General features: G+C 34.6%; 1 protein-coding gene across 2 annotated transcripts in view; it reads right to left on the bottom strand.

Moving 5' to 3' along the window:
• Positions 1–2021: 2021 nt before the first annotated feature.
• BMAL2 (basic helix-loop-helix ARNT like 2) overlaps positions 2022–20887 on the bottom strand; it is a 34152-nt gene continuing 15286 nt past the window's right edge. Inside the window, exons 6-17 of one of the 2 annotated variants that reach the window (XM_085324444.1) lie at positions 19816–19895; positions 18900–19007; positions 16807–16924; positions 15836–15979; positions 14007–14247; positions 12911–13017; positions 12179–12329; positions 11223–11278; positions 10301–10409; positions 5063–5150; positions 4306–4414; positions 2022–3444 (exon numbers count right to left, since the gene is read on the bottom strand). In XM_085324444.1, coding sequence (XP_085180570.1) covers positions 3308–3444; positions 4306–4414; positions 5063–5150; positions 10301–10409; positions 11223–11278; positions 12179–12329; positions 12911–13017; positions 14007–14247; positions 15836–15979; positions 16807–16924; positions 18900–19007; positions 19816–19895 — 1448 coding nt within the window. In that variant the 3' untranslated portion in view covers positions 2022–3307. The remainder of the gene's footprint in view (positions 3445–4305; positions 4415–5062; positions 5151–10300; positions 10410–11222; positions 11279–12178; positions 12330–12910; positions 13018–14006; positions 14248–15835; positions 15980–16806; positions 16925–18899; positions 19008–19815; positions 19896–20887) is intronic. The other variant, XM_085324445.1, reaches the window with a different exon arrangement.

Below are 20887 nucleotides of genomic sequence, written 5' to 3'. Positions count from 1 at the left end.
GCAGAGAAAGGATTCTTCCCCTCTCCTCAGTAACTACTGTCAATCACTTTAACAGGAAATACAAAATTAAAGTTTGATATACTGACCTCTTTTCATGATTTCTCACTGTGAGACATGGTGGTATTCCAAAGCACTATGTTAAATCTCTGCATCAAAAGTTGCTTCAAGCCTGGCTGCAGTCCACCTCTACTCTTGACTCAGCCTGCTGGTAGCCAACAGATTATTGCTTTTAACCCAGGAGGAATACTTTCTCGTTCAAGTCATATCCCAGATGATATGGATCTGTTCCATATCTTCCTTCCCTTCTCCTGATTCTGAAAAGAATTCTCTCATGTTTTCCTGTCAACACAGGTCTCGGTTTCCTGGAGGAGCTGTTTCTTCTATCAGAACTCTTCTCCCATCAAGCTATTCTGATCCCTAACTCCATAAATTCTCTCAGTAACAAATCCATTGACTCATCTCCAGTTACAGTCATGGTAATTAAGCTTTTAAGGGCTCATTAATACTTGCTTTATCACTCACCTTGCCCATTTATGGCAAGACTTTCTTTGTAAGAACTGTATCCACACACTCCATTTGCTTCTGCTGGTGCTCTGAGAGCCTCCTTCAGGTACAGGCCATGGGTGCTCTCCTTTCCAGAGACAGCCTGATTGGGCTGCAACATTGTCTTTTACTAGGTCCTAGAAAACASGTTAGTTTGGATTACAAAGTTATCCTGGCTGGCAAATACTGCCCTGAGCTACCAAAACCCACATTAGCTCAATCTTTCTGTTTATGTTTGTAAGGAATGAGCTCAGGATCTGAAGCCTGGAGWGCTTAATGTTTAAATTCACTGACCAGGTAGAATTAATCCTCAGACTCTTAAAACAGTGCATCAAAGGTAATATTGTATTAACCACACGCACTGTTATATTGTACTGTTGTTGTATGTTGTACTGTTATATTCAAATAAGCACAGAAGTACCTTAACTGTATTCAAAAATTAATATTAATTTTGCCTCTTTGTTCATCACAAATATTTAAAAGTAACTTTTTGTGTAGGACAGTTTTAAATCAGAAAATTTTGCAAACAGTAAATAGAAGATTTGATAAATTAATTGAGAGCCACAATACTGATCACTGATTGCAGAAGATTCAAGGTTACTTTTTTCTTTTCATTTTTTAGGGAAATTCAAGAAGAATCCGAAAAACAGTGGTTTGATTCTGAATGGTTATATAAACCTTGTGAAAGAATTAACATACTTGTTCAGTAACAAAATCTGAATAATTTTCAACTAATTCAGTTAAGAAAGAAACTTCGTGCCTGGAAAGTTTAAAGTTATTTCTTTATTTCTCTGTGTTAACCACAGTATTTCTTGTTTTATTTTATTTTTAGCTTCATGCTCAATCAAAAGCAGAGAAAAGAGAATTTGTAAAGGAATGTATTTTGCAATAGCAAAATTGAAATTTTCAGTTTTCAATTACATAAATGGAATTCAATTCTTAAGAAAGTATCTGTTTATTTTTCTCAATTTGCTCCATAATATTGCTTAAGATTTTCATTGTGTGGAAAAAACAAAACAATTTACTCCAGTAAAGCTAGACAACAGATCATTTTGGCCCTATGCAAAAAAAATACAAATAAAATAATAATAATGCAGGAAATTGCATATAACTCATATACCTCAAAAAAAAAAAAAGAAAAGAAAAAAGAAAGAAAGAAGAAAAGAAATTCCAATAAATCATTCTAGAACACTTGGGCCAGATATAACCAAAAAAACTGACAAGTTCCAAAATGTTTCATATCTGTGAGATATATAGCTGCTCCATTAAAACATAGCAGTCAATGTGTGACAAAACCATATATCCATTCATGAAAGGGTAGTTATTCAACAGCAGAAGTGTGACATCTAGTGGTTACCTACAGAAGTCACCTATTTGTTCTTTAAATAAAGTTATACACACACTTCAGTCTTTGTAAAAAAAGATTTAAAACAGGCTGCCTTTCCCTCACTGTTATTGTCAAACAAATGAAAGAGCGCTTATGATTGTACCTGTGTTCAAGCTTTAATGTTTGTAGTAAACGAAAATATCCAAACATCTCAAATCTTCCAATGTTTTCCTTTCATTATCTGAATTATTATTTTTTATGCTATAGTCCATTGATGCAAAAATTCTACCTATACCTACAGTACCAGAGATAAAAGATCCACTCTGGATACTAATGTTAAATTGTTCTAATACAACCTATTAAGTGCCATGTTCCTGGGTGATCAACTGTAACTGGGATACAGGCCTTGCAAACCCTGTCCCCCAAAAGATCATCATACACAGCATTTACTTATAGAGCATTATATTACACAAAAATATTTTAAAAAGTTACAAACTCAAGTAATAGAAAACCACCTTAATCTCTCCAAAACACAGATACTGTAACAGATACTATATAATTCAAACATTTTCACTGACAGACACTGATATCCTTATTCAGAGACCAAGACAATCTATCCAAATTTCTCTAATTAGCCAATAATCTGTAGTGAGACCAAAGTGCTTTATTACAGTTACAGTATTACTTTTCTTTGGTTATAAAGCTTTGTCTCTTTAACAATACTTTATATATAATACAGTATAATATTTTTTTCCCATCTTTTCTTATACCTTTGTTATGTTTGCCCACTGGAGCAATAATTTTTTTTTCAAAACYTTTTATTTTGATTTTTATGACGATCTAATTCAAATACTTGTTCCCAGAATTGTATGTTCTATTTTTACATTTGACTACAAAAGTTGCCCTTCCAAAAAGAACAAGGAATCACTGCAGTGTTTAGGAATTAAACACCTTATCTTAAAACTTCAGAGTGCGCAAACCATCATCTCAATGAAATTTAATAGTTACAAATATGCTAAAACTGTGTAAGTACAGTACATTCTACAGAAGTAACACAGATAACCAATACTTCCTTTTGAAACAAAAAATAATTACAAGCTTTTTAAAAGTATTAGAACTAAGAAAAACAAATTCCTGTACACTGTACAGTATCTTTTGGTTAAAGTTTCTTAGCAAAAATATAATATGTTTTAAGCATTCCAGTTACATATGGTTCAATATTAAAATTTCAAGGTTCTCCATCATGAAAAAAATATTATATTTTTCCACAGGTGCAGCAGAAACTGTCTCTCTGTGAACAAGGTTTAAGTATTTAAAAATATATAGATAGTAGTATGAATTGAGATGAAATGTTAAAAAACTATAGTACAGTACTGAGGATGTATGGTTGTTGTGCATTAAAAACTTTACACTCCTTCTTATTATGCAAAAGCAACACTACAGAGCCCATTGTATATCACTTAGTTCAGCTGGATCCCCAAGTCCTCCATCAGCCTCCAAGTAATTCATGAGAGCAGTCATAGCAGTATCATCATTTTCACATATTGCATCAAAGTCCAGCTGAGAATTACCACCTACAAAAATAAAACATTTATTTTTGTAGTACAAAGCATGAAGAATAAGCTAACTTTTAAAACTTGTTTTTAAACAGCATCTGCCTTTGAAGTCAAGAGAAAATGTTTACATCCAAGTGTTCATACAGATCAAATAATTCAAATAATTGCTGTTAGCAGACTGTCATAAAAACACACATAACTTGATTTTAAAGACTCAATCCTTGCCAATGCTTTGGTCTAGCCCAACCTGCCAGCTAATACAAATTGTATCCATGCAGTAAAGTTCGTATCACTGAAGCAGAAAACTGCTTTCCAGTTCGTGTCACTTCAGTGGGAAACATAATCACGTGCCTGAATTCTTGTCTAATGTACTACGCCGGAAGAACTTCTGAAACCTTACAAACTGCTATGTGTTGGCTCCAGAAATCAACTCCATACTCTCAGCCTTTAAAAAGGGTAAAGTAAAGTAAAGTAAAATATTTTAGTTTAAACACCAATGAAAAATCTTGCCTTGCTTATCTTGGATAAATGCTTTTTCAAATTCTTACTTGAGGATCAGCATCTGTACTTTTTTAAATTGATATAAAGGGCTCATAGCTCAACTGGAAGAGAGCTAAAGTTTTAAATAAATAAATAAACCTCTAGTAACTGATCAATAAAAGAAGATGGGAAAGTTTCTCAAGGTTGAAATACAGGCATAAAAACTGCTTTATTAGCATTTTGTCTTTCATGTTAAGAGTAACACCATGATACTCACAGATCTCTTAAAACTTTACAGTTTTGAGTGTACCGCTTTACAACAATGTATAAAATTATATCATTTGTAAGAACCATCTTGCCCTGTATCCCCCAAAATAATCAAAACAGAAATAATCTTACTGAGGAGAGGTTCAGTACTAGGAAATGAAACAGCACCCTGGTTTTGTTCTGATGTCTCTAGAACTTCTGTTTCTGAAGGACACAACTGAATCAACTCTTTATTTGGCACCTGGAAGAACAAAAATAGTAAAAGGGATAGAGTTAAAGCCTAAATTTTATTACAATTATTACAGAAGCATTGTAAATTGCTGTCAAAATGTTAACAACAGAGCAAACAAAATATGCACTGGACGGTACATACACTACATTTAAAAATCCATTTCTGAAAGGGTCATGTAGCACTGGATTTGGTTTAAATACATGTTAATATTTGCACAGCTGTTGAAGCTACTTCACAGTGATGGCATCTGGTTTCTCAAGGGTCTAATTCATTATCCAGCAGATAAATCCAGTGCAACTGGCACATTTTCCATGTCCAGTACCATTATCTACAAATTCCCAGTCACATCACCTGTGTTAATGTCAATACATTCTAGTTTAAAGACAAAGCAGCAAAAAACCTCATACYTCCTATTCAATTGTTGCTAGACTAGTGCTTCCAAAGCACTAAAGGTAATTTGAAACTACTTAGACTCATACTGTGATGATAACAAGATGCAAAATAACAGAAATTATATTTTTATAATTCATGTAGTTTGATGCATACAGAACCAAGAAGTACGAAATATATGATCCTGGACATGGAAAATGTGTAGCTTTGAGCTATCTGACAGTAATCTTTTACTTTTAGATTTTTATATGCAGTGATAATACTCACATTGCTGCAGTTTACAGTTAAAACTGGAGAAGGTGACTTCCTCAAGAGATGTGATGGACTTAACTCCCCAGATGGTGAAGAATGCAACCTAAAATTATATATGTATAGTGGATTTACTTTTTTTTTAACGATCATATTTATCATAAAATGCAAAACGGTCTGTGTGCTGCAGAACCCACCAACATCCTCCTATCCACTGAGAAAATATAAGCAAACTGATCCAAGACAACGTTGTCTTAAATTCTCCTGTAGACTTTAAATTCTCCAGGTACAGGTTTTGATAAAACAAAAAAACAGAAGTGACCAATAAAGACCGTGGGTTGTAATTTCTTAAGCATACTTTTATTTTTCTTTTGAACCGTCCGTATTGACGGACCAAAGAGTGGCAGGTATCGCAAGTAAGCACACTGCAACACACAGATGCATTTTAAAAAACAGAAAACACAACGTAAGGAAGCTTTGCTAAATGGTGGAGGGAAAACTAAGAATATCTTCTCATATTCCCTCTGTTATTGTTACATCTGTCTTTCCGTATTTTCACTAAATTCCAACTATAAAACAAAGATCACTTGTCTGTTACTAGAATTCTTTGAGCTCCTGCCCATCCTCTCTCACTGAACATGCCAGATATAAAACTAACAGCGAAAACACCACACTTGTGCCCTTCAGACAGCTCACTCCCATTTTCCCCTACTCACTCTGACTCTCTAAGAACAAGACTATAAAAGAAGTGGGGCACTCTGGATGCTTTACTAACTATCACTTGCTCAGATCCAAAATGTGGTAAGGAATTGGATACAATATTCTTTTTTTAAAAAAGTGAGTAAATAGTATATCTTAAATCTAATTATTTGTGCAAAATCTTTATTAATTCTCTACATTCCAATATCAAATGCACAATCTCTAAAAACTAGGACACGGACTCTAGACAGTAYAGGGATTTTAGACTGCCTTAGTGAAACAATCACTCATCAGATACTAAACCAATTTAGATATGCTCATAAGTAGAGCTGCATACATAGTCCTGAAATCTTTTAAAACTTAATGATGCTTGAAAGTCATCTGTCTTAGCAACACTAAAAAGTACAGAGAACAGATTCAGGTAGTAAGTGTACTCATTCTATTTGGTTAAGTTTGTGGTCACAAAGGAAGAAAATGGTGTTTGATGAAACAGAGCTGGCATTATCTCATTTTGACCATTCCTTTGTCTAATTTTGATTCCCTCAGCATGCACAACACAGTAACTTGATTTCATATGAGATATGAAGAAATAGCATGAAGTCTTATTCTGCAGCTGAAAATAAATACAGCATTGTTCTCTGCAATGGTTTCTGAAAAGTGAAATATATCTGGGTGCAGGTAACTATGTCTGGACATCTCCAGAAAAATTCTTTTATTACTGATGAGGCCTTCAACGGCCATTTGTACTTGTGAATGTTAGAGATAAAAGCATTTATTTTCTCCTGAGATACAGAACTATAGGATAAATACGATGCCAGAGATTCTACTTATACAATGCTATTGCTCTTTTCCATAACCGGATGAAGTGCCTCACTTTGTGTCAAACAGTTTACACATCCCAGATGATTTTGCTCTTAAGCTTTTTCTTTCATCTGCATAGCAACTTCTTGGGCTTCAGCAGAAGTTTCTTTCTCAAAATTTCCAGTGTTCCTGGACAACTAAGATCACTGAAACAAACATATCTGCTCAGGACCAAAATGGCTCAGATTGCTGTGGCTGATGGAGCTGGCAAGTCAAACATTTTTCCTTTCAAACTATTGTGACATTCAGTCTATTAGTTGTGAAGTAAGATGACTGTTCCCCCAAAAAGCAACATATTATTGTTTCATCTGCTAGTCAGTATTCAAGGTGTGAACATAAATGAGAAAAACACTAAGTTCAATCAATCACTTGAAGAATGAGACTAACCTGATGCAGCTTCTTGAGGTGAGTATTCATTTTAGCCAGCATTTTCACAAATATTTGTCGTGGAAAGTAGGATTCCACAATTCTTTGAATATTAAACTTGCCCTGAATCGGGTCTTCTGTGATTTTTATTTCTTCTAGCATCCTACTTTTTAAATGAGAAGCAAGCCTGGACTATCACTGTGATCAGATCTTTCTGAAGAGATGCTTTGGTAAGTCAGACTGGAGTAAATGTCCTGTTGCCTTAAATTGCTGCTCCATAAACCAGTAAAGCCACGCTTTACTTATACAGTGTAATCAAGACATCTACAACATGAATTTCAGACAGAGATATGGAGGTAAGCATCATCAACAGCTTCCAGCTTATGACAAGCAGACAGAAAGAAAAATGATGACAGTGTTAACAGTATCAAAATTGAGTTTCCTGATACATAAACTCGACATCTGTAAGGTCTGTTGCGCACTAGAAACCTCCGATGATCTTCCGGAATCTGGAAGAATACAAAATATTAAGGATTCCCCTGAAGAGGCCTCAGTCATCCTGCCTTCACAGTAGAACCAATTTCCATTTAAGCAGACTTCTTGGGGAGGGAAAGGGAAAAAAAAAAGGCCACCTTTCCAAAACATTCCCCTCAAACTGAGGAGATTAATTCAGTACCATAATCTCTGCTCTAAATTCCAAAATTCCGTCCATCAGGATGGATTCCTGTTTCCTAAGGTGAAAACAGATATATTTTGCTCTCTTGTGATCTGTAGAAATCTTGAAACTTGAGACTTGAAACAGAAGAGAAATGGGTTGATTTGATCTTTATGCAAAGCTTAAACTTTCCCTCCATTCCTTAGGAAGATGCTGTTCCTGAAACTGTTGTCTCTGTGGTACCATAAAGAGAAAGAGTATTGCTTGAGGTTCTTAAAAACATAAACACCAAAACTTCAAGGGGTAGCTTCCAAGAATTTTCTCAGGCGTGCATCCATTCCTCCATCATCCAGTAAATTTATTATTCATGTAAGTAATAGACTGGTTCCATTTAGTTGACAACATGGATCATCACATGGATGAGCATTTGCAGTGAAGACCAGGTGATCTTAACCAAGAACATCTCCTTGMTGAGTTAACTGACACCTCTAGACCAAGAGTCAAAATTAAGCTCTTGGGGAATGCCTGGGTATTAGTCAGAGATGAGAACTTCTGCCAACTTACTCTGGTTTTCATAAAGATTTAACAAAAGCAACCATCTTTCCTGTAGGCAATACTGATTACAAGGCATTAAGCACAGTATTACCAAAAATGTAACATCCATCCTTTTTGCTGAGTGCATCTGTCTTTTTTTCCCCCATTTGTTGTTGCTTGTGGTTTTCTTCCTTACGACTTCACTGCTGGAAGGTGATTCCAAAATACTGAAAACTGGGTAAGAAGCATCATACTACTAGGCTCAGTCCATTGTYTCCACTGTTTCAGAAAATTAAATAGCATTTTCTGATGAAGAGACAGCTGAGAAGGCAACTATGTCATCAGGAGATGATCTACAATACTGGATTTCATAGAGATCTTCTAATATCATTTCTAATAACTTGTTGGACACTAGTAAGAAAAGTCTTTCTAAATTGGAAGTACAGGCTAACCTCATCTAATCAAATCCACTCTAAGATTTTATCCTGTCCTCTTTCAAGAGGTGGGACCATATAACAACATTATTGGTCAGTATCCTGGTATATTGGTACGAATTACACTTGAACATATTCATCATTTCATACTTGCATTATTCTGTAGAACAAATCTTGCATTTCCTCTRTAATTATGGCTACAGTATGTTTGTACAGTGTTTTCTATTTACTTAGAAATGGTCTCCTTGGAATGTGTGGGAAATTACTATATCAGAGTTATCAATCAACTAAGTCTGGAATTTTGAAACAGGTTATTCTGACCTTGGTAAATATGGAACAGAAAACTCCGTATCAGTGCACATAGGGAACTTACATGTCCTAGAGGAAACAAAGAAAAAAAATAGGCTTTGTTCTTCTGTCTCAAAGAGAAAGAGGTTTATCCAACCTGGTTCTGATTATGTATTTTGTTTGTGAATCTCACAAAAGCACTTCAGCTACTACTGAAATAGCAGAAGCTGAATATGCCATGGCATATGAAACTATTCCTGACACCTCTACAAGCACTTCCAGAACTGGTGTATTCCTTACTGGAAGATTTAACATTAATATGGTCTTTCAGGTGTCGTTGAAAAGTGGCACTGGGAAGATTTCAGTGGGACCCTGACACACACTGCTATACAGACATAAACAATTTCTTGGCACTTCTTCAGCTGAAARCGGAAGGCCTGAGGGATGACTTCGCTGGCCAAAGCTGACACTTAAATGTCGTGCCTTGTCCTGATGAGATGATAGTACCATTATGCTATACTTAACCTTAACAAAAGAGGTTAGATCTTCTGATGAAGTGTTCATACCTGAAAAAGTTGTGATTGAAAAGAGACTTTTTCAGTACAGTTCACTCACAGTGTGCCCTGAAGTCCTGAAATCAGCTAACTCAGAGCCTTTTAAAAAGTGTTCCTTAACAGCAAAATGTTGATATGGTACAAAGTGCTAAAGAGTAATCTCTCCCTTTGTAAGCAAGCCAGGCACCACCACGGGCGCACAAAACAAGATATGTAGGATAAGGCAAGAATATCAAAATTATCTTTCTTCCATTGGATTCTCATCGCTATGCTGACATACCTATTATGCTGGGAACCTACTAAAACTTATTACAAAATAGCTAAACTTTAATTAACAGTTTAAATCTTGAATTGATTTAGTTGACTTGGAATGATGAAGTGAGGTTTCTTAATCTACAGCTGAACATTGAGAAGGAATTGAGCTATCCGAGAGGCTATGAAAGTGTTCCACTGGGCACTGTTTCAAGGCAAATTCTGCTCATGGAGCAGCTCCATTAGAAAAATACAAACTCTGTTCACAGGCAACTAATTCTCCATTMTCTAATGCTTTTATCTATCCATTTCAACATCAAGTGAAGAAGTTGCATCAGAATAGCTTTTGAAATCATGATTAAATAGTCCTTTAATWAAGGAAAATTTCCTGCCCAGAACGAAACCATTTATCAAGGCCAGTGATCTGTATGGCCCGGCAGAAGGCTCATGTTAGGCTGTTATAATTGGTATCCTGTAAATGCACTTGTGAATCAAAAAATATTTTTAGATGCAAAATAATAAAAATGGAACTTGAACAACCCCCACATAATCACTTATACTTCTTTTCCATCTTTACTTAAAAGCCTAGTGTAAGATTTTAAAATATCGTTACCTTTGTAATTCTAATATTTCATTTGCAATTTCAGTTCCTATACTTCCAGCACCAAGAACTGTTCCAGAGGACATTCCAGGTACACTTACTAAAGACTGTTTTGTGGTATCTACAGTTAAAAAAAAAATGTTTACAGCAGTTTTATTATACAACAAATAACAATCACCTCAAGGATTCATTTTAAAGTGCTTTTTGTTCTGTATCTCTTATTTTTAGAAATTAAATTCCTTAAGACTAATCTTACACATGGTAGATTTCTTACAGAGATGTTAAGAATCTCGCTCAAAATAAAAAATAAGTGAATAATGTAATTGTGAAAATTGCTGATCTTCACCAAYAAAATTATTTAGTTTTAAGCACTACCACCTCTACTCTCTCTCACAGATAATGCAAAAAGCATGAGAAGAATACTTGGATTTTCACAAACAGGAAACAGTTATTCAAAAGAACAACTTCAAAAGTGAAAATAAACAACTTTATAGCAAGATGAAAAAGGAAACAGCACATACAGATTAGATTCTATGCACATCCAATAAATGTTAAAAACACATATCAATATTATCCTACATTATGTTTTTAAAATCAGATAGTACAATCACATAAGCCTCATTTCCTTGGAAAAACAGGCAAAATATGAAAAGGCTCTGTGATAGAAGCACAATACCCTATTTTTTGATTAGCAAAACCTAGCTATAGTAGAATCTGCTAGAAGAAAAGGAGATTCTACAAGCCCTTCTGATGACAATTATGTGAATTAGGATGCTGTGAATAACCATAAATTGTCAYTAGAATTGATTTTGAAAGAAGTAAATCCTCTCACACAAAACAACCTAGAATAAAAATMTGCTAGACAGAGTAAATCTAAAATGGTAATGATTGATCAGGACATGCACCTATGATAATCCTAAGAAGCGACACTTGCCTTCTGCAGACTGGGAACCACTGGGGACCAGTTCTTCAGCTGACTCATTGTGACCTCTGAGATTTAAACAAACAAACAAAMACTCAGCAACTTTGTCAAAGGCAAAATGAAGCATAGTTGTGTTTGATTTGAATCATTACCTCAAACAGTGTTAAACCCAACTCCCCCAAACTAATAATAAAATAAAATATTCCTCAAATATTTTAATGTTCAATCCTTTGCACTATTGTTTCTGAAGCACTGGGTGAACTATTTATTTCCACTTATTCTCAATAAAACAGGCTAATATAGCTGTCTGTGTTCCCTCACAAGACAATAACGCTGCCACTTTGCCTTCTAGGAGGTAGAGCAGTTAACTAGAAACAACCTTAACTGGAAGAACTGCTCCTTCTGCCACTAGTTGCTGCCCACCTCCCGCCTCTAGACAGCTGCAGATGCCTAGATCTCCCGGGCAGGCATATGTGGCATTTGGCTGTTGGGGCAGCACCGACTGCTTCAACTGCTCTGTGCCATCTTCTCAGGAAAAAAGGTCATGGACAAAGTAAGTGGGCCATGATGAATGAATCGACTACAAGATGAGGGAAAGACTCCTTGACAACTTGGTTTAATGGAAATAAAATATATTCGTCTACTTTGCCAAAAAAACTCTAGTCATTGGCCAAGACCCACAGTATCTTTTGAAAAATTTAAATTACATCTCCACTGTCAGGCACAGACAATGAAAAATTAACAAAAGAATGAAATACACAGTCCAACAATTAATTTACGGTTTCATAGACTCCTCCCTTGAAACCAATTTGGAGATTCTGTCCTTTTTGTCCTGCCACTCTACCACTTTATGCACTTTTCTAGTCTTGGTCTGCTTCTTAAAACAGGCTGCGTTCTACTATTGATTCTACTGCTAATTGTAATCAAGACAAAAATTAACGTGGAGATCCATATCATGAATTACTTACAATACCACAGTGTTGTTTGACACAATGTACTCCAACTCTTTGGTCCACGGATTCATGAAACTAAACCACTGACTCTTTAAAGTAACGAAAGTCCCATCTTTTGCTCTAAACTTGTAGGAATTCGTAAATATTTTTTCTTTATTCTGCAATACTAGATAAGAAAGAAAAGGTATAACTACAGTATTTATACTTAGGAGAATAGAGTTAAGTCTAAAAAAATGTTTTATAACATAAGAAAAAGTGTCTGATAGGTAGAAATACAAATCAAACAATGAAAGAAAAAAGACAGGACCCCTAATGAAATCAAACTGCATTTTCAGTAATATCATTAAACTAGAGCCCATGTACTGAGTTTCTGAAAACTACTGGTAAGGAGACTCCCGATTTGGTGAACTTTTATAATCGGTGTCTTTAATAATATGATTAGGCACATTTGCTCTTCAAGACTCCATCTTCATTCTTATAAAGAAGAATTGAAGCAGAGGGCTAAAAGAAGCATTAATGATATTTCTTTGTGACTAATGCACTGCACCAAGATCCAAGACAACAGAAGCTTCTCAATGGTTCAATCAGAGGCTCTAGTGGGCATGTCTTAATGTAGAAGCAGAAAGGGCCAATGTTAAGACTGTTTACTTTTATTAATTCCCAGCTTCTGAGTTTTTGATTTGTACTGATTTCACACAGCAGTTACATGTAGTTCTATGTAGTCTGTGATGACCAATCATTTTGTACCTTCTTTATGTTTTTCAGCTAGATGATTGTGATCATCTTGATGGCAGTACTCGTAACAAGAAGTTCCTAGAAGCTCTTGTGGCAGATACCCTAAAATTGCTGTTGCACTGTTAGAAATAAAAACATGAACTACAGCGGATTCAAACAACTGCAAAGCTTGTTTTCTTCAATATCAGATAAAGCAGAAGAAAAAAAAAACAGATGTTGTGTTCATGTTTGGGGAAAGATACAGCACTAGTACAGCTCTAAAACAAGATAGATTGACTGCAGTTTACRTTGGATCCATTTGCAATGAATAATACAGGATATAAAAATCTTTAAATAAATGGCAATTAAAAGATAAAATAACAGTGTTTAATCATGCACACCACTTGCATACACAATTTTAATGCAAACAAAGTACACATGGTTATTAGATCTTCTGGCTAGCTAATAAGGGCACTAGTCACAGGTAATGAATGATTAAAAAAATTTAATAGTCGAATTTTGCTCTGCTACTTTAAGGAACAGATTTAAACTGATGCTTTTAAATGAAATAAAATTATTACAAGCAATAAAAACTTTCTAGTGACAATAATCAAATCCAAAATAAGAAGTGGCAATATAATATATACCACAGGTAAGAGTTTGTTTTAGAGAAGTTCAGAAAATATTAACTTTGCTTTCACTTCTAATGAAATAATTTGGTATCTCATTTAGACATAAAGCATTTGTTCCAAATAATAAGATTCTAAGAAGCAGTAATTTTTGATTAAGTCTTAATTACTTGCATACAAATATAAATCATACATACAGATATGCAGCTCTAACATGAGATGTTTCTTTAACAAAAAAGCAAACATGAATGCATTTTATGACTTATATTTTAATCTTGGTAGCCTGCCTTTTCCTATAGGACAATATACCTATTCTACACCACGTTTTATGTATAACAAGAAAAAAGCCCAACTATCCATAGTTTTAGGAGGCACCACTCTTTGCATAGAACATCTAGAAATTCTATCCTGCTCAAAAACCAGTTCTTTGTGACAGAAAATACTAGAAACCCAGCCATTGATGTCATCTGCATTCCCCTATTAAAGAACAAAACGCTTACCGCTGATCTACATAAACAAATTTTCCATCCATGGCAAATCGTGTAACAAATTCTGTTGCTTTGACTTTTATCTCTCCACACCTTTGTGGAACAACATAAGGGTGTAACCTCCCAATTGCAACAAGACAGTTAAAATTACTACTGTCTTTTTCTACATCATTTTCTTCTTCCACTCCCACCTCATTAGGAGACCAGTTCTTCATATATCCAGTACAGTGAATGGTACAGTACTTTCTGTGATCTAGTAAAAAAATGAAACAAGCAGTTATGGCTCAAAATGAAATTTATATTTCTGGATTATTTTCACCATAAGATTAGCATTTTGATTTTATAATTACCTACAACAAGGWACAAATGCAAAATGCTGTGAGTAATTTTACAGAGCATTTGATTAATTAATTTTGTACTAAATTTTAGCTTACCTGGAGAGAGCACTTCTGTATAGTTACAGGTATTGTCAGTTCAAACACATTCTCACAGAAGAAAAAGTAAGCCAACAGTCTGGTAATACACAGATCACTTTCTCTTTCTATGGTTTCACATGTATTACGAATTCAGACAAACTAGAGAGACCCTCCCCATAGCTTCCAGTTCAACCATTTGTCTTGCAAACACTATGACCATAACATATTCTTACTGCAGCTGCTAAAAGAAACTTCTGGGAAGAATGGAGGAAGAGCAACACAAAACCTATTTATGTCAGGCTTCTGGATTTTTCAATTTTCTGGGACCACAAATATGAAAAAAGTAAAGTCCCTACATTATAAGATACACTGTCACTCACTCCTGCAGCTGGTAGACCTATACCATGCAAATACTCTCATATATTCCCAAGAGTAGAGATGATATACTGTCTTACATCGTTATCCTTCCAAAAATTACCAAAAGATTCTTGATATCCATATTCTGAACAAACTATGCTTTCCATAAATTTAACTGCATCTACTCTATCAGCTATGGAAACAGTGACTTTGTCACAGACTGGCAAGATACTCTTCCATCAACGCTGCCTTCCTGAAAAACGTTTATAAAAGTTAAATTTTTATCTCACCAAGTCAGTTGGCACATCAAGAGAGTTAGAATTCTATTTCCTTACAACGTCAGATCTTTTTAAAAATTTACTCTTGAATGGTATTTATCAGTAATAACATGTTACATTAAAAATAGTAGCAAGATTTTTTTAATGTCAATTTCAGCACTTCTGCAAATATCAATATTAAGGTGTTAAAAAAGAGCTAGTAATTAAGTCTAAAAAGGAAAATTCATCCACTGAAAGCTCAAAAAGAATTCAGTGCTGTACATGCATGCCAAAATATGAACTAAATTAAAATTACTGGAAAAGTAAATGGAATTACACTGATTAACTAACTTTATTATACGCAAAAGAAGAAAATTCATACTTTGCAAATATACACAACAGAAAAAGTAGCCCAGGAAAAACAAAAATTTTTTTACTTGCTTTTTTTTTCCTCCAAAACAGTAGCTTTTGCAGGCCTTATTCTTAGAGTTATCTTCAAGACATAAGTTAATCTCATTCTTCTGATCGGCTCCAGTGCTTTCAAGTTTCCCTTAGATTTCTAAAATTTGACTGGAACAGACTATGTGCTCCTAAACACAGCCACTTACCACAGGTTCCTCCCCCCAGTTTTCAGGAGTGAATAAGGAGGAGAAAGAATACAATTAGACTGTTTTTCAATACRTGTCTCCAGTACATACTCACACTTCTCTACAACTATTTTGTGAAGTCACTGATAACTACTCACTCAAAACTTAAATATACAGAATTTCATGACAGAAAGTTCCCCACTGCATCTATACTGTTTGAATACCTTTCTTCTTTGGGTTGGGCAAGCATTCCTTTTCTTCTTTGACTGAGGTCTTACTACATTTTATCCGACAGAAAAAAGAACGTCGAGCACCAGAATTCAGTCGAGCTGGTCCAGCTTGAAAATCTGTGTGTACTTGCAAGCCAGCTTACAAAAGTTTAGTAAGAGTAGTTTAAAAAAAGAAACAACAACAACAAAAAAAACCATAACCCCAACAAAATCTTCAGACTATTTTCATTTCAGTTTCTAGTACATTCTTCTTACTGCTTAGTTGTCTATATTCTGTACTTAAAATTAATTGTGAAATCAGTCTAACAACTTAAATAGGGAAAGAAAATGTGACTGTCACATGGATTCCAAAATTAAAAAGAACTATCAAATTATTTTAATGTCTTACTTGATAGTATGAATTTTATTTTAATACATATACTTTATAAACTTTCAACTCCTATTTGGTACAGGGAAGAACTGCAAAGATGTTTTATAAAAAACAGCTATAAAATAGTGATTGACTGCACAGTACATAATGCTTTCCATRTTAGTAATAACTGTAAACAAAGTAAGGTTTGGTTAAATTAGGATTGACACTTAGCATTTTCAGAGAAGACAGTGATTCTTGATATTGAAGTATTTTATCCCATGTTCGACTACATCAGGTCTTTTGTACTGACAAGACCTATCAAATACAAGAAAAAAAAGTAGTATGCCTGGTAGGAAAAACATCAGACCATATCTTGGTAAATGTTTAACAATGAAAATTTCTATCATTCTTATTACCTAAAGTAAGTTCTTTACTGGGCTAGCTTCTAAATTGTAAGCACACTCTAAGCAGCAGATAAGCATTCAAATATGTTTGGTTCTTAGAAGCTGTATCTCAAGTTTGTACATATGAATACATGAATATGCCATCCATAATAACTGAATTTATTAACATCTGTTAAAAAAATCTCAGTATATTCATAAATATGACTTACTTTTGCCATCTATGAGCTTTTCCCTCGGAGAAACATCTGAAGAGGAAAGTTGCTCCTTAACTTTGGCGACATCTTTTGGATGCAAGTAATCAAACAAACTTTGTCCAATTAAACTGGCCTATTAAAAAAAAAATAGAGAAAAAGAACTAATAACCACAGTGTTCTAGAATAGAACACCATATATATTAGTCATCTCAGTAACACAAACTTATGCTATTTTAAAAAGAAATCTTTCAAATACCATAGTATTCTAATTTCAATATTTTGATTTGCTTCTAATTTACCACTGTATAATAATATTTTCAGAAAAATATGGTAGTAAAAATGTAATTGACAACTTCCCTTTGAAAAACACTGGATCTAGTCAGATATTGGAAAACTGTCAGTATTACAGAATACAAAGTACCTACTGATTATGTATGCTTTAGTTATTTACTTAATGTGATTCTTGATCATCAAACGTGATTCCAGAACCAAAGAAGGTTAAGTGCAAACCATGCACCCTCACAGATTTTGTTCTGAGAATAAGTATTTACAGCTGCTGAATGACTTGCGCTTTAATTTGGTTGGACAAAATGGCATTAGCGAGCCAGAAGCTCTTTGGAAGCCACACAGGGGTCTGTGCACTTCAGCACTCCTCAGGAGGGGATACTTACAGGGATTTCTSTGTCTGGGAAGCTCTCAACCTGCAGACTGGCAATTCCAACAGCCTCTGCTGATCCAGTCAAAATAATCAGTCTGCTGAACTCCAGGCACCACTACATTCTTTTGAAACAGGAGGAAATTCTCACAGAAGTGAGCTAGCTTTGTGGGGTTGGTGAGGGTTTTTTTTGTTGTTTGGTTGGTGGCTTTTTGATATTGCTTACCTTCACCAAAGCAGGTCAGATCACTGGACAGAAGGCAGCTGCTCTGTTAAGCACTATTCTAGACCCAAACTACAACTCATCTTAGACCCTTGCCACTTGCTGTGTGTTCTCTGCATAAAGGAAGCACCTCTCCAATAAGCTAGAGTCAGAAATGGGCTAAGCTTCTAATGGGAAAAGGTTCTAAGATAGCAGAACAAACATACATCCTTTTCCATTTGCCCAGTCCCCATCTAACCCAAATGCAAATGCAAAATGCTGAATGCCACTGAGAAAGGCTAGTAGCAGTCTTGTCAAAATATATTCGAATGACAATGGGATTTATAGCCAGAAATGATTCCCATATAAGCTAATAAGTCCATGGTTTAAGTCAGTCATTTCCCCTGAATCTAGTCTTTGTTGCTTCTATGGCTGGAATAGCAATGATCTTATGGGTCTGGAAGCAGACAGGACTGATGGGAGAGACTCTGAAAGGCACTTTTTAGATCCTCAACAAGTTCTGAGATTCCCCACAAAAACCTGCTTTATGCTTCTTCCCATATAAGATGATTCATTCCACTTTTTTAATTTAAAAAAATTTAAAAAATGATTAAAACATGCAGCCCATGATTTCTAACTTATAAAAGTAGATAGACAGAATCATGCAACTGTCTTTGCTTTTGAAATGGAAGTCTTAGATACACAAACAAGTTACTATGCCTTGATTATTTGTGGTAATTGTCCATGATGTTAAGTGTGACCTAGCACAAAGTAGTTTACAGTACCTCTCTTTTCAGGTTAAGCTAACTCACATTATCTCTTTTCCTTCAGGTTAAGGGTATATACATGGATAGTTACTGTGGATCAGGAGATACTGGGAGATCTGAGTATAAAGTCATTACCAAGGTGAGCTTTAACTTGCATAGCCGAAATACTAATTTCCCTGAATTTAAAGGGGGGTGGTGGCAGAGAGAAAATTTCTTAGAGGTAGAAATGGGACAACTAGTCCCCTCAGATTAGCACTGTCCTTAAGGATGATCAATTGCAATCTGGCGTTGTCAGTCAGATCAGGAACACTGACTGTACTTGCAAATGCTTCATTCCAGGAAATACAGCCTTACTCTTAAGAAAAGGTTAAATCAAAGGGATTCAAAGAAACGATGCAGAAGGACTGTTTCTTAATAAAACACAAAAAAAATCAGAATGTTTAAAAGTTTATAAGTAGAAGAAAATTCAAAATAAAAACAAAACCTCAATTACAGCCACCTGATCATAATTAAGTATTTTGCAAACTGATTCTGAAACAAACAGAATTTTTCCTCTGTTGCATCCAACCACAAACAGGAATCCATCTGCAGCCTGAAAATACAAAGATATAGCCTTTATAAACAAACAACTAAAATATTTTATGAATATTGATTACTGCAAGGAAATACACTTGTAAACCTCAATGTTTTTATTAAGTTATAAATCACACAAAAAAAGCAATTAAAAAGATTGTAAGAACCAAATTAGACTGCAGACAAGTAGTTTCCTAAACATAGCTTTGGGAAAGAGAAGGCCAGCTGTAAAACACCTTAACTCAGAGTCATTTTACAGATGTTGCCAAATTTTGTTATTGCAGCAAAGAAAAAAGAAAACAGTTGCAAACGAGAAAGCATAAAGGAGTGTGGGTGTATACATGTGCGTGAAAACAAGAAGAAAAATGTTCTTTTAGATATTATTTCTACTTCTACTTCAAAATACATCTTGAAAACTTAAAACAAAACACAGCAAACAACAGCAAGTATATTTACACATAATTAAAAGCATTCTCTATACTTGCAGGCAGAGTTCAATATTAGCATTAAAATATTTTACGTATTAATTATGCAGTTTATATACAGATTTACTATCCCCAAGGGTTGCTGTTTACCCTACTAATGTATTATCTTCCATATCTCTTTATAAAAAAAAAAAAATCCTGTATAGTGTACGAAGTTTATCAACCAATACTCACCAAGCAATTAGGATGCTTACTTTAAAAAAAACAAAAACAAAAAAACAAAACAAAAAAAAACAAAACAAAAAAAATACAAAAACCCCCCACCTCTTTCAAACTAAAAACTTAAGTTAGAGGCTGGCTTTAATAAGGACATCACTTGACTGAGAGTTTCCTTCTACTTACCCTAAGGATTAACTGTCTAAGCTCATCATCCTTTAAAAATGAAGGTTTATACCGGACTTCTGAATAGGAGCTAGTGGAACCTGCAAAACAGCTTATTTGTAGACTTATATACAATGGCAAAAGTTACATTTTAACAGGGTTATACTTGGTTCATATTTTAGAAATTTTACTTGCAACCAACACCTAAATAAAACAAAAAAATGACCTCTTAAACGTATCCACAAGAATAAATTAGTAATCTCAAAAAAATTTCTGTACTACTACAGAAATGGTGTTATGAGAACTGGATTATGTAGACACATTTTTATAGGTTTGTTTCAGAATCCTTAACATTTGCTGAGTATGAATTATTCTTATGCTGTCAACTATCTTTTGGGCACAAACAACGCTTCATTAGCACAATCTATCTAGTGATCCAAAAATCACTCTATACAGTTAAATCACATAACTATTGTGTGGTTGATTCACTATGTTCATTGTTCTAGCTCCAAAGGCAAATACTCTAGAAGCATTCTTAAACACTGCAAGTATTTTGGTAACTGCAAACACTTACCAAACAAACAGTTTTTTTTTAAGGTTCCCTTTGACTGCTGTTCTTGCAGGCAGAGAAAAAAAGGATGAAAGATGACCGTCTGTGTCCAAAACCAATTCTTTCTTTAGTTTTAAGTGAATGGCTTTGCTTCATGAAATTACACTGCACAAGTGTTAACCCACCACTTAAGTGAGTTCTCTATGCTCCCTACCAGTGTAATTACTTAGATTAGTTCTCTTAGGTAAGCATTAACATTGTTTCCCATTGTTCAGGAGACTTTTTTCTGATCTCACACTTGCCAAATAACTCTTCAGAACTATTCAACATTTCTTGAATGACTTGGCCTTCAACTTAAAGCTTTCCCAGATTTTAGCAGGGGGGGATTCTTTTTTTTCTTTTTTTAATGTTTTCCATCTTGTTTCATGATATTGTATATTTCAAAGTCATCAGATAAACATGAAATTCAATGCAAGGACAAAGAGTTGATGCAATCACAAACATGGAAACAATGAACAGGAGCTCAAAGACAATTTGCTTCTC

The sequence above is a fragment of the Rhea americana genome, unplaced genomic scaffold, assembly GCF_003343005.1.
Source record: "Rhea americana isolate MKP2758 unplaced genomic scaffold, rheAme1 scaffold_91, whole genome shotgun sequence".
Lineage (NCBI taxonomy): Eukaryota > Metazoa > Chordata > Aves > Rheiformes > Rheidae > Rhea > Rhea americana.
Note: the sequence above shows the minus strand (reverse complement) of the source record. Positions and strands in the feature narration are given on the sequence as shown.